This window comes from Martes martes (assembly GCF_963455335.1).
Source record: "Martes martes genome assembly, chromosome: 1".
Classification (NCBI taxonomy): domain Eukaryota; kingdom Metazoa; phylum Chordata; class Mammalia; order Carnivora; family Mustelidae; genus Martes; species Martes martes.
In genome coordinates, this window is record NC_137888.1 from 150,642,774 (window position 1) to 150,657,333 (window position 14,560).

A 14,560-nucleotide genomic window follows, 5' to 3' on the forward strand; every position below is an offset into this window, starting at 1 on the left:
CCTGGGATAGAGCCCTGCACTGGGCTCTCTGCTCAGCAGGGAGCCTACTTCCCTCTCTCTCTCTACCTGCCTCTCTGCCTACTTGTGATCTGTCTGTCAAATAAATAAATAAAATCTTTAAAAAAAAAAAAGACGAAAAATAACAAGTATTGGCAAGGGTGTGGAAAATTCTGAATCCTTATATACCTGAAGGAAATGTAAAATCATGTAGCTGCTAGTGAATACAGTAATGGCTGGTCCTAAAAAATTAAACACAGAATTACCATATGATGTGGCAATTCTACTTTTGTATATACACCTATTCACAATGACTAAAACGCGGAAGCAACCTAGTGTCCACCGACAAATGAATAATTAAGCAAAATGTGGTGCATTTTAGATACCATATATGCATAAATTTATACAATATGTACAATATATGTGTGTGTGTGTGTGTGTGTACTGTATATATAACATATATGCACACATATATAATACAGTTGACCCCTGAAGAACATAGTTTGAACTGTATGGGTCCACTTAAATGTGAATTTTACAGTACGGTAATGTAAATGTACTTTGTCTTCCTTATGATTTTCTCAATATTTTCTCTAGCTTACTTTACTGTAAGAATATAGTATACAGTACATATAACATATAAAATATATGTTAATTGTTTGTCCAGGCTATCAGAAAGCCTTCCTGTCAATAACAGGCTATTAGCAATTTAAGTTTTCGTGGAGTCAAAAGTTATGTGTAGAGTTTCAACTGCATCGGGAGGTCAGTGCCCTTAACTTCTGAATCATTCAAGGGTCAACTGACTGTATATACAATGGAATACTATTCAGCCTTAAAAAGGAAGGGAATTGTAACGCATGTTACAACACAGATCAGCCTTGACAACATTATAGTAAGTGAAATAAGTCAGTCATAGAAAGACAGATACTGCCTGATTCCTTTTACACGGGGTACCCAGGAGAGTTAAAATCAGAGACAGAAAGCAGAATTGTGGTTGCCAGGAACTAGGGAGAGGGGAGAAGGGGAAGTTAGTGTTTAATGGGTACAAAGTTTCAGTGCTGCAGGATGAAAAGAGTTCTGGAGATGGATGGTGGTGATGGCTGCTCAGCAGTGCGAATGTACTTAACGCCACTGAATTGTACACTTAAAAATGGTTAAGATGGTAAATTTTATGTTGTGCGTATTTCACTACAGTTAAAAATTGGAAAATAAAAGATACTGCTAAGAGAATGAAAAGACAAACCAAAAACTGAGAGAAAACACTTTTAAAACACATTCAATGAAAAATGTGTATCCAGAATATATAAAGAACCTTCTAACTCAATTAAAAGAAATCAAACAATTCATGGGGTGCCTGGGTAGTTCAGCTGGTTAAGAGTTCAACTCTTGATTTTGACTCTGGTCATGATCTCAGGGTCTTGGGATCGAGCCCTGCATGGAGCCTCGTGTCAAGCTCAGCACTCAGAGGGGAGTTTGCTTGAGGTTCCTCTCACTCCTTTTCCCTTTGCCCCTCACATGCACTCTCTGTCTCTCAAATAAATAAATCTTTAAAAAAAAGAAAGAAAGAAAGAAAAATCAACCGATCCCATTTTCTAAAACTGGGCAATAATTTGAATAGACAACTTAACAGAATTTATTTACATGGCACACAAGCACATAAAAAGAACTCAGCACTGGGGCGCCTGGGTGGCTCAGTGGGTTAAAGCCGCTGCCTTCGGCTCAGGTCATGATCCCAGCATCCTGGGATGGAGCCCCACATCGGGCTCTCTGCTCAGCGGGAAGCCTGCTTCCTCCCTTCTCTCTCTGCCTGCTTCCTCCCTTCTCTCTCTGCCTGCCTCTCTGCCTACTTGTGATCTGTCTGTCAAATAAATAAATAAAATCTTAAAAAAAAAAAAAAGAACTCAGCACTACCAGTTGTTAGGGAAATACAAATTAAAACCATGAGAAGCTACCACTAGAAACTTACTACAATGACTCAAATTAAAAACTGACAGTGCCAAGTACCAGCAAGGATGCAGAGCTGAACTGGCACTGCCATACGCTGCTGATGGAAATGCAAAATGGTACCACCACTTTGGAAAATAATTTGGCAATTTTTTTATAAAGTGCAACATATACTTTTAAACTATGGTATACATGCGAATACTACCCAGCAATAAAACGCAAAAAAAAGGAGATACATGCAACCACCTGACTGAGTTTCAAAAGCATCAGGTTAAATGAAAGAGGCCAAACTCAAAAGGCTACATATTGATTCCATTTAGTATATGTCATTCCAGAAAAGGCAAAGAAACAATAGGGGAGAGAACAGATCACTGTTGGGGGCTGAGTGTAGAGGAAGGATAGGTATAATGGGGTACCAGCAGTATTTTGAGACCAATGTAAGTATTCCCTGCCTTAACTGTGGAGGTGGTTATCCAGCTGCCTGAGTTTGTCAACACTCACAGAAATTTGTAACCCTTGGTTACACCAAAAAGAGTGATTTCTATCGTATGCAAATTTACCTGGATATAAAAGCAAACTTAAAAAAATTCAAAAAGAAGTCAGGCCTATGGCAGTGACACAGGGTATATACTGCAGTGTAGAAAAATTAATGCTCACTAATAACTTTAAACACCTAGCAGAGTTAATAAGCTACTCAAATTGCACACTTGTTTGATGACTGCTATGAAATGTATTTGTTCTAACCAAAACCAAAATGAACGCGTTGAGCTGTTTCCTCAAAATGAGGAAAGAAAATATGGCTCTGACTGAAGTCTATGGAATTAAGGTCAATGGTTTCTGACTTAAACATAAGTGAGCCAAATCCTTAGAACAAATTTAATGATATGCTAAGCATGAAAGCTGAATCTTGATCAGAATGCAAGAGATATTCTATACAATGTCAAGTACAGTGTACATTCTTATTGGAACACTCACTTCTCTCTGGTACTAAAAGGCTACATTTTATTCAAGCCGCGCTGACAAGGTGGTGCAGTTTGTTCTTCAAGATACCCTGAAACATTTAAAGCTTTGGTTAAATACTAATCATGAAAAATAAGAATAGTATCCATCATCAAATGTTAAGCCACCTCTCTTCAGTTTTTAAAGTGCTTTAAGTACCAGGATTTTAAAACATTTTGGCAAATAGCCTTAATACAAATCACAATTACAAAGAAACCTTTCAGTTTTTAACTTGAAGCAGCTACTCAGAATCAAAATGAGCTATTACTTAGGTGATTACATAATCCTTAGCATCCATAAAGACCACTGTTTATTATGCCCCGGTTTCAGAGAACTATGCCACTAGTGTTTTCAGTCCTGATCCCAAATACAAAAATGTCCACATCCCAACCCAGTGCTACAAACAGTTCCTAAGCCTTTGCTCCATTATATGATGTCATTTCAGAGCCATAAAGGCAAATATTTGCTTAATTTTATTTTAAATATAGCACGGAATGTATCCTCACTTTTTTGAAAATAGGAAAATGTATGTTAAAAGATTAAAGGGAAGAAAACTATTTAAAGAAAGTAGATTTTATAAAAGAAAGGCAGGTCACTAAAAATACTAAACCTTAAACACCTGATAAATCAAGATTTAAGATCTGGAAAATAAAACCAAAGGTATATCTCATACCTTTAATATTACTCAAGAGACTCCTTACATTCCCTGACCTTGGCACCATACATTACTGACGAAGCAAGTGAAAAAAAAATATATTAAAAATATATATGTATATTTAAATCTAGAATCATTGGTGGCCAGAATGTTTCCTGACCTCTGTTAGTTCCAGTGAACCCACTAGCAATGTCATGTATCCCACTTCCTCAACCCTCAACATCACTAAAAGAGAGAGGCATTTACCTCACTTCTGGGTATATATCCAAAGGAAACAAAATCACTGTCTCAAACAGACCTCTGCCCTCTCCCCACATTGATTACAGCATTATTCACAACAGCCAAGACATGGAAACAACAAGTGTCCACGGATAGAGGAATGGATAAAGATGTAGTGTATGCCTATACAATGCAATGGTATGCAGCTCTGAAGGAGGAGGAAATCCTGCCCTTTGTTACAACATGGATGGACTTTGAGGGCATTATGCTAAGTGAAATAAGTCAGACAAACATAAAAATACTGTATGATCTCACTCATATGAGGAATCCAAAAAAACAAAATTCATAGAAAAAAATGGTCAGATTTGTGGCTGCCAGAGGCAGGGAATTGGGGAGGAGGACTCAGTGAAGATGATTATAAGGTACAAACTTATAAACTCCCAGTTAAAAGATAAATAGGCACTGGAGATATAATGTACAACATGATGCCTACAGTTAACACTGTTGTATGGTATATTTCAGAGTTGCTAAGAGAGTAAATCCTAGAAGTTCTTACCATGAGAAAAAAAAAAAAAAGGAAGTTTTTCTGTTTTGCAATTACACAAGGAGAAGGACATAACCTAAACTTACTGTAGTAATCATTTCACAATATGTATGTACGTAAGTCATCATGCCATATAACCTGAGCTTAAAGAACGCTGGATTTCAGTTATATCTCAATAAAACTGGAAGACAGATAAGTAGGTAAGTAAATACATACATACTTCAGAATTAAACTCGAGGTTCTGTGGTCCCTCCTGAAAACCCAGTCCTGCCATTCCAAATGGGGTTACTCTCCAATAGTCAAATGCAGTCTATGCCAGTTTCTAAAGCCCTAAAACCTCCTTCCAGAACAGCCCATACTGAAAGCAGACTTTTCCAGTCACTGGCTAGCAAGCCATGTTGTGGGTGGGGAGGGTGGTCAAGTGCTAAATCCAGAGATAAGCTCCTTTGTGTTTAACCTATGAAAACATTTCTATTTACTTAAACTGATGCTTTCTTGCTTGAGAAAGAAAATCAAAGATAGGAGTTTAAACATGCTTGCCAATCAAATGGAATATTAGATCAAAAATATATTTAAATCAAGATGTTATGAACTCTGATTTAAAATTCTGGTGTTAAGACCAAAGCTTATGAATGCATCTTTTTAAGGTTATTTAAACAACAGTTGTCACTGAAGCCCTACTGATCTAGCCTTGATTTTACACTGAATTCATTATCATGTTTCTTTTTAGGGGACAGTCAAGATTCTCAAAGCACAAACTCACTTTGACTTTTACATTACACAATGTTGAAATAAACCTTTAAAATGACAGCTTTCCAATTCCAGTCTTCCTTAAAATACCAATTTGGATCAGTGTAAAAGCTAATCAGGGGGCTTCTGCTTCCAGGTACATGGCATAGACATATTTCTTCTTATTCTTTCCACTAAATATAACTAACAACCCTGGACACTGTTTATAAAGTAAACCTAAGAAGACTCTGAAAGAAGATAGACCAGCTAGGGACTTTGAGACTTGAAATGACATTGCAGTGATCTCTGGGGTTTCTTTTTCTCTGTAACAGCCGAGATTTAGCTGCAGAAGCTACATGAAGTGAACCCCAAGAGCTGCAAGCAAGAGTTCCTTCAAAAGACTATTCTTTATAACCAAAGGCCCAGAAAAGGGATAGTCTAGCAAAACAGAAAACTTTCAGACAACAACCACTCCACTGTAGCCAAAGACCCCCATCCCGAACACACATACCGTGTAGTTCCAATTTCACCCATGCCAGCAAAATCTGATGGGTACCTAGAATTCCACTCTCATCAAGGTGTAAGGAGGTTGGGGTAGTGTCAGAGAAGGCCAAATAGGGAGCAGGGACTTTCATCCCTGACAACTGGTAAATGGCCTCCCTGTCTCCCAGAGGTGTCTGTGGAGACCACAGACTTCCATCCCTACCTAGAATAATGAAGTACTCCTCTCCCATAGCAGTGGTGTCGGAGGAGGCAAAGAAGAGTCAGGGCTTTCCCATCACCCAGTGGTAATAAGACCACTCCCACTGTAGTTCAGTAGACTTTGTGGGAGCTGAAACTCCCTCCATGCCCAGCAGTATGTCAAAAGAGGCCAAGTAGAGACCCTGGGCTTCTACATCTATCTGGCAAAATGAGGCAGTGCTCTCCCTTTTCTGTTGCAGCAGTTCAGAGAAAACCAAATAAAACAGAGGTTTAAATAAGATCCAGAGTCTCATAACACAGTATGAAAATGTCCAGGTTTCAACTGTAATTCACTTATTATACCAAGAACCAGAAATTCTCAAATTGAATGAAAAAGGACAATCAATAGATGCCAACACCAAGATGACAGAGATGTCATACTTATCTGACAAAGATTTTTAAAGCAGCTATGATAAAAGCAATTAGGGATACTTTAAAGCAAATGAGGAAAATAGAAAGGCTCAGCAAAGAAACAGAAAGCCTCAGGAGAGAAATACAAGATATAAAGAAAAACTAAATGGAAGATTTAGAACTAAAAGATACAAAAATTGAAATAAAAAGCTCAGTGGATGGGAGATACATAGCAGCATCGAGGGAACTAGGAACAAATCGATGAACTTGAAGATAGAACAGTAGAAATTACCCACTCTGAATTAATAGAAAAGAAAAAAGAATAGTTAGTACTGACAAACCCATGAACTACAGCAAAAGATTTAATATTTGTGTCATCAGAGTCCCAGAGAAGAGAAACAACGATGCTGAAAAAGCATTTCAGAAAATAATGGCTGAGAACTTCTCAAATTTGGCAAGAGACACATACAATAAACTCAAGAAACTGAGCTAATTCCAAACAGGACAAACCCAAAGATATCCACACCAAGGGGCGCCTGGGTGGCTCACTGGGTTAAGCCTCTGCCTCCAGCTCAGGTCATGGTCTCAGGGTGCTGGGCTCGAGCCCCGCTTCGTGTTCTCTACTCTGCAGGGAGCCTGCTTCCCCCTCTCTCCTTGCCTGCCCCTCTGCCTACTTGAGATCTCTCTCCCTCTGTCAAATAAATAAATAAAAATCTAAAAACAAAACAAAACAGAAATTCACACCGAGATATAACTAAACTTCTGAAAACTAAAGATGGTACAGCCACTTTGGAAGACAGTTTGGCAGTTTCTTACAAAACTAAAAATAATCTTACTATGGTGCTCCCTGCTATTTATCCAAAGGAGCTGAAAACTTTTGTTTCCAGGAAAACCTGCACCCAGATGTTTATAGCAGCTTTATTCATAACTGCTCAACTTGGAAGCAACTGAGATGTCCTTTAGTAGGTAAATGGAAAAACTACGGTACATCCATACAATGGTATATTATTTTATACTAGGAAGAAATGAACCATGAAAAAACATGGAGGAAGCTTAAATGCATATTACCAAGTTAAAGAAGCCAATCTGAAAAGGCTACATACTGTATGATTCCAACTATGTAACATTCTGGAAAAGGCAAAACTATGGAAACAGTAAAAAGATCAGTGGTTGCCAGGGGTTGCTGGGAGGGAGGAATGAATAAATAGAACACAGAGGATTTTTAGGGCAGTGAAACTATTCTGTATGATACTCTAATGGTGGATACATGCCATTGCACATTTGTCAAAACCCAAAGAATGTAAAACACCAAGAGTGAGAAATAATGCAAAATGTGGACTTGGGTGATAACAATGTGTCAATGCAGGTTCATAGACTGTAGTAAATGCACCACTCTGGTGCAGGAAACTGATAGTGGGGGGAGGCTGTGCATGTGTGGGGTCAACACTAGATGGGAATTCTATCTAATTTCTACTCAATTTCGCCATGAACCTGAAACTTCTCTAAAAAGTAGTCTATTTTTAAAAAAATACACTGAACTGAGTGAAAGTGAAAATGTAACTTTAGAATTTGTGGGACATTGCAAAAGTAGTGTTAAGAGAAAAATTTGTAGCACTAAATGCATACATTCGAAAAGAAGAAAAGTCTCAAATCAATAACCTAAGCTCTCCTCCAAGAACCAAGAAAAAGAGCAAAATAAACCCAAATCAAGCAGAAGGTAGGAAATAATAAAGGAAATAACAGAAATCATCGAAGTTGAAGGTATAAAAGCAACAGTGAAAATTAATGAATCAAAGAACTTGGTCATTGGAAAGATCAAGAAAATTGAGAAACCTCTAGCAAGAATGACAAAAATTACCAATATCAAGACTGAAACAAAGTATATCACCTCAAACTCTGCAGGCATCAAACAGTTAATATGGGAATGACAGTATAAACAACTCTACACATGAATTTGACAAATTATATGAAATGGATTAAATCTTGAAAAAAACAAACACCCATAACTTAGCCAATATGAAAGAGATAATTTGAATAGCTCTATAAATATTAAGGAAATTGAATTTGTAGTTAAAAACTCCCCCAAAAGAAATCTCCAGACCCAGATGATTTAACTGGAGAATTAACACCTATCCTGCATAATCTCTTCCAGGAAAAAAAAAAAAAAAAAAAGGAGAGAGAGAACACTTCACAATTTATTTTGTGAAACTGATACCAAACCAGGTTAAAGACAATGCAAAAAAAGAAACAGTATCACTCATGAATACAGATGTAAAAATTCTTCAATAGAATTCATCAATATATAAAAAGAATTATATACCTCATAAAGCCATGAGGTTTATTGTAGGGATGGAAGACTGGTTCAATATTCAAAACTCCATCAATATAATCTACCACATTAGCAGACCAAAGACAAAAACTCACACGATCATATCAGTTGATGCACAAAAAGTACATGACAAAATAACACCCATTTGCCATAAAAGCTTTCAGAAAAATAGGAATACGGGGAAACTTCCTCAACCTGATAAAGATTTTCTACAAAAAAACCTATAGCTGACATTATATTTAATGGTAAAAGACTGAATGGCTTCCCACTGAGAACAAGGCAAGGTCGTCCAATCTCTCCACTATTGTTGAACACACTTCTGGAAGTTCTAGTGAGTACAATAAAGCAAGAAAAAGAAATATAAAGTTTACAAATCAGAAATGAAGGAATATAAATGTTTTTATTTGCTGATATGTTTGTCTATGTAAAAAAGGCAAGAAATCTACAAAGCTTCTTATAACTAATATGTGAACTCAGCAAGATCACAGGATATAAGACAAACATACAAAAATCAATTATATTTCTACATACTAGCATTGAATACTTGGACCAAAACTGAAAGTACAATCACTTAAAAAGAGAGAGAGAAGCGCCTGGGTGGCTCAGTCAGTTAAGCTTCTGTGTTCTGCTCAGATCATGATCCCCTTGGTCCTGGGATCCAGTCCTGCATGGGGCTCCCCGCTCAGTGGGGAGTCTGCTTCTCCCTCTCCGGCTACCCCATCCCCTGGCTCATGCTCTCCCATGCTTGCTCTCTCCCTTAAATGAATAAATAAAATCTTAGAGAGAAACATTTAAATGTAAATCTAACAAAACATCAATAGGACTTATATGCTTAAAACTACACAACCCTGATGAAAGAATCAAAGAATATCTAAATAGATAGAGAAACATAATGTGTTCGTGGACTGTAAGACTCAACATCGTAAAGATGTCAGTTCTCCCCAAGTTTTTATATAGGTCTAATATAATTCCTATCAAAATCTCAACAAGACTTCTTATATATATAGACAAAATTGTAAAATGCATATAGAAAAACAACAGAACTAGAACAGCTAAAACAATTTCTGAAAAAGAGCAAAAATTGGAGGAATCAGTCTATCCTATTTCAAGACTTAATACATAGCTCTGGTAATCAAGACTCCACAGCATAAACAGTGGTATAGACACAGCGATCAGAGGAACAAACTCAAGAACCCAGAAGGAGACCTACACAAATATGCTGAACTGGTAGAGATGCAAAAAAAATTCAAAAGAGGAAGGATAGCCTTTCCAACAAATGTGACTGAAGTTAATTAGACAGCCAGAGGCAAAACAAAACAAACAAAAATCCTGAACTTAAATTCCTCACCTTATAAAAAAAATAACTCAGAATGGATTTTTTTTGCCATGCAAGTAATGTACCCATCAGTGAAAATGCTTGTACATGTTTCTTTGATCACCTATGAGGACAGTTCTCGAGAAGAAAAACCCAGAAGCAGAACTTAAGCTTTGAAGGTATGGCCAATATTGTTGACTGCCTGAACCAATACTTGTTCCCACCCATTTCTAATCATCTCCTGCTTCCCATAACAAAGGCTGAAAAAGCTAGAAACTCCCTTTGCTTGCAGCTAGGGGTGGCCATGTGACCCAGTTCTAGCTAAGTAAACATCCCCCAAAGCTTGCTGAGCCAGGTAAAAGGGGTTGACATGACTGGCACTGTCCCTTTTTTCCTGCCCTGAAGGTGGCTGTGGTGTTTGGAGGGGTGGCAGCCATGTTACACTGAGGAAAGCCTAGAGAATCAACGTGATGTCAGTCCTGCTATCAGTGAGTAGCCGAAGGGAAACCAGTAGGAGCTTACTTCCAGACTATTTGTTATGTAAAAATAAACTCCTCTTGGTTAAGCCATAGTATGAGCCTGGTTTTCTTTTACTTGCAGCCAAATGGGTTCCTAAAGAATTCAGTACTAAAATACTCTCTAAAAAGTCTTTACTTCCTTTATTCTTTAACAAAAGTCTGTAAGAGTATCCATTTCCAAAAACTTTTATTTACTTTGTTGTCATGTAAATGCTTTACCAAGCTGATGTAAGCAACTATTTCACATGAAAATGAGCATCATTTCATACATTTATTGAACGGATTGCCTCTTCTATGACTTCCTTGTTCATATCTCCCTTCTCTACTTTTCTACTGCATTGTGTAGCTTTGCCTTATTGATTTGTAAATTTCTGGATAGCAAAGCAGGCAGAGTTGAACTCACGGGGAGATCTGTCTCTGCATCTTTATACTATCAACGAAATCAAACACAGCTAAGAAATAAATCTTCCCTGACAGGCCAGGCAGACAGTGACAATCCTGACAGTCGTCTCCAAGCAGGGCATCACCACGTGGCAATGTGTCAAGAAGTAATTCAACTTGTGCAAAACACCAGAGCCCACATTTATTAGCTGTTGTGGTTTTTTGTTTGTTTGTTTTACAAATCTACACCTCAAGAAAGGTTTATGGGATAGTGGCACATGAGACAGAGTCCTTAATAAACATCATCTCACTTAACCCTCATATCAAATCCAAGAGCAGCATTTTTTATTCCTGTTTCACAGAATAAATGATGAAAATAAACTTTTAAAACTAATAGTTTCTTTCCTATCCCCAAAACTTACAACATTCCAGGCTCTGTAAATAAAAACAGAATGATTAAGTGTTTACCTAAAATTAAAATTATGTAAAATATATTGTGCCTATCTAAATAGATCAACGTGCTTAAGCTAGAAACACTGCTGAACCTGTTTAGTGCATTAGGAATCTGCAGAAGCTGTTCCAAAGTCTAACTATTCAGTTTATTGCCACATTGTAATTGACCAATTTTCTTCCATTTTTTAAAGTGAAAAGCTGAATTGAGCACTGTTTTAATGCTTCAGCAAGAAGAACCTGATATAGCTAGCCACTCCATCCCAGAGCAGCAAGTATTCACCTAACCAGTTAACAATCAGCCGACCTGACCCTAGAAAACAAACAAAATAAACTATTAAAGATAATAAAAGATCGTCATGAAAAGCAATGTAAACAGGTTGAAGAGAACAAGCACCATTCTTGAGCATTTGTACATGGTTGGATTTTGGCTCAACTGACTCTACTTTAAAAAGCCTCGCAGCTAGAGGAAAAGAGAAAGTTGGGGAGGATCCTGCTCCAAGACTCAGATCGGGGACAGCAGGAGGGCTGAGGCCCTGACAAATATTTCCCTGCTTTATGCCACACCTCTCCTCATAAGAGCTGTGGATTCTCTCTCTGGCAAAGCATCACACAAAGCACTCAATCCAGAGTGGGTGAGAAGCACAGATATCAAACCACCTTCATGCCTCCCACTAATCCTTCCCCAAGAGGACACACCCAGCCCAGAGTGTGCACACCAGGGCCCCAAGAGCTGACAGCCCTCAATGGCAGGAACCTATGTGTTGCCCACCTGGGCACGAGGGAGACAAAAGAGATTCACCTGAAGCACCCTCTCTGCATAATTTTTTAGCCAATTTGTAAGGCACAGAAAAATGCCTGGGGGAGTTCGATTTCTAATTCTACATAAAAGAAAATAAGTCTGCAGACACAATGTTTATGGCCCACAAAAGTGCAAATGCACTGATAAATCCCCAGTCTGAGGGTACCTCTGGTGGTTTCTTGCATTCTCTGATGGACTTGCCCAGTGGTCCCTGCTTGGAAAGAGACAGAGGCTTGTTTTCTCCCACCCCATCCCCCCTTCCTCAGAAAGGCTGCGCACCTCACTCCACGGGGCGCAGAGAGGATGCTAACACAAGGAAAGAAATCTGATTCTTTCCCAAAGTTGGCTGTGGTCAGACAAGACTGGGTGAGGGGAGGGTGTCCTGGTAGGCTGCTCCTGATATCAATCCAGATGTTTTGGGGGCGCACAGCAGGAAGAGAGGGAGGCAGGGCTTTAGTCACCAGAACAACCAAGCCAGATTCCTCAGTCCTTCAAAACCTCAGGACAACTCACTAGAGGGACAATAAGCAGGGCATATGAGAAAGGGGCCCAAGTCTCAGAGAGGGACAGAGACACAAAGAACAACCAGAAGGAAAGAGAAGACAGCGGTGGAGTCAAATGTGCTGAAACCAAACCAGGCATTGCAGCACAGAGGAAAGAGATATACCCGGTACCGTGAGGCCCCTATGAGTGCTGGTTAGAGGCAGACCCTAAAAGGACCCAGGGAGAACCAGACCTTGCTGGCAGTCCCAACAGGCTGGTGTCACTGAGACAGCACGGTCGAAAAAGAGGGGGATGGTTTAGGCACTGACCATCCCCTCTTCGCCCCAGCACTTGCACCATCAATTAAAACACCCAGATACACAGCCTCAATGGTGCACACCTACGACACAGGCAGACACACAGCCTTCCTGTGTATGAGTGCCCAAACACATACCTTCCTGTCCATTGACACAATTTATTCAACCTGCCAGCTGGGTGGTGTGGGCACACAATGCACACATAGAAACTCCGTCAGGAGGGAACACACATAGAACTGCAGGCTCACGCTCATGCACACACACACATATCTACTCCACAACCTCTTAGCTACATAAAAAACCTCTACATAAGGTACATACAAAAACTCATGCCCCGGCAGGAAAACCTGCACTCACAACCTCTCTGGGTGGTGCACACACACACCTTTACAATCTCAGTTGGTGTGTGCACACACACGTAAGTTCACACTCAGAATCCACCAGGCACATATACACACTCATAACCTGTCAGGTGCACAGCGTACTCAGCCCCTCTCTGGTAGGTGCACACCACACCCCCTTACCACCTCTCAGTCCCTTGCACACGCAAAACCTACCAGGGCACACTCACTCACAGCCTGCCAGCAACACACACACACACACACACACACACACACACACGCACGCTCACAACTTCTCCGTCGGCGGAGCGCAAACCCAAACTCGCAGTCCGTCAGGGTCACCGCCACCCGCTCACAGCCCAGCCCGCCGGCTCACCCCCACACCCACGCACCCTCCGCCGCGGGCGCAACCCTCCCTCAGGCCCGTGCGGGCGCGCGGCGCCCAACTCCGGCGGCAGCGCGGGGCGTGCGCCCGCCCCCAGCCCACAGCCGCCCGCCCGCGCCCCCGCTCACCTTTCTCGCTGGCGCCCCGCGCGCGGCCCTCGTCCTCCTTGGGGTTGGTCACCTGGGTGATGATGGCCGGGCCGTCCATGGGTGCGCGGCGCGGCGGCCACCCGCCGGCCCGGCCCCCCGCAAGCCAGGCGCGCGGGGGCGCGGCGCGGGGGGCGCGCGGGGCCGCGGGCCGGTGGGGGCGCTCGCCGCCGCCGCCGCCGCCTGGGCGCGCCCGCCGCCCGGCCCCGCGCTCAGGGAGAGGCGGCCCGGGCCCGCGCCCCAGCTCCCGCCGCCGCCGCCGCCGCCGCCGCCGCTGGGCTGGAGCGGCCGCCGCCTCGTCACCATGAACCCCGGAGCCGCGCCCGGGAGAGCCGCGCACGGGGAGGCGGAGCGGGAGGCCGGGCGCCGCGGGAAGCGGGAGCGACCGAGGGGGAAGGAGCGAGCGCCGAGCGAGGGCGGGAGGGCGGGCGGGAAGGAGGGAGGGAGCGAGGGAAAGAAGGAGGGCGGGCGGGTGGGTGTGTCCCGGCCCGGGGACCGGCCTCCGCCGCCGCCGCCGCCGGCGCTGCCCGCCGGCCCCGGGGGGGTGCGGGGAGAGGGGTGTGGGGTGAGACGGAGGGGTGAACGGAGGGCGGGAGAAGCGTGCGAGTGGGTGTGGGGGGTCTCGGGCAGACGAGCGGGTGCAGTGCTGGCGGTGCAGGAGATCCAGAGGGGTTCTGGCCGTAGATGCGAGGGGCCCGGGGTGGGGGGCGAGGTGTGGGGAGGAGTCTGGCAGACGGGGTGAGGGGCGTGGGGGCTAGGCGGGGGCCCGCGGGTGAGCGGGTGGGGTACAGAGGGGTGCGCGCCGTGGGGCCCGGGGGCCGAGGAGGGCTCGCACGGCTGCGTGAACGAGTTTGGGCCCTGACGAGGGGTGTTCACCGGGGGAAGGCCGGAGGAGGAACTTGGCCGGGGGGAGG

At 42.4% G+C, this 14,560-nt stretch overlaps 1 protein-coding gene across 3 annotated transcripts in view; it reads right to left on the bottom strand.

Annotated features, from left to right (window-relative positions):
- CTDSPL (CTD small phosphatase like) overlaps positions 1-13,769 on the bottom strand; it is a 121,129-nt gene extending 107,360 nt beyond the window's left edge. For 2 of the 3 annotated variants that reach the window (XM_080797374.1, XM_080797375.1), the window contains exon 1: positions 13,629-13,718. In XM_080797374.1, coding sequence (XP_080653500.1) covers positions 13,629-13,707 — 79 coding nt within the window. In that variant the 5' untranslated portion in view covers positions 13,708-13,718. Of the gene's footprint in view, positions 1-13,628 lie in introns of all 3 variants that reach the window. The other variant, XM_080797373.1, reaches the window with a different exon arrangement.
- Between the last annotated feature and the right edge of the window lie 791 nt (positions 13,770-14,560).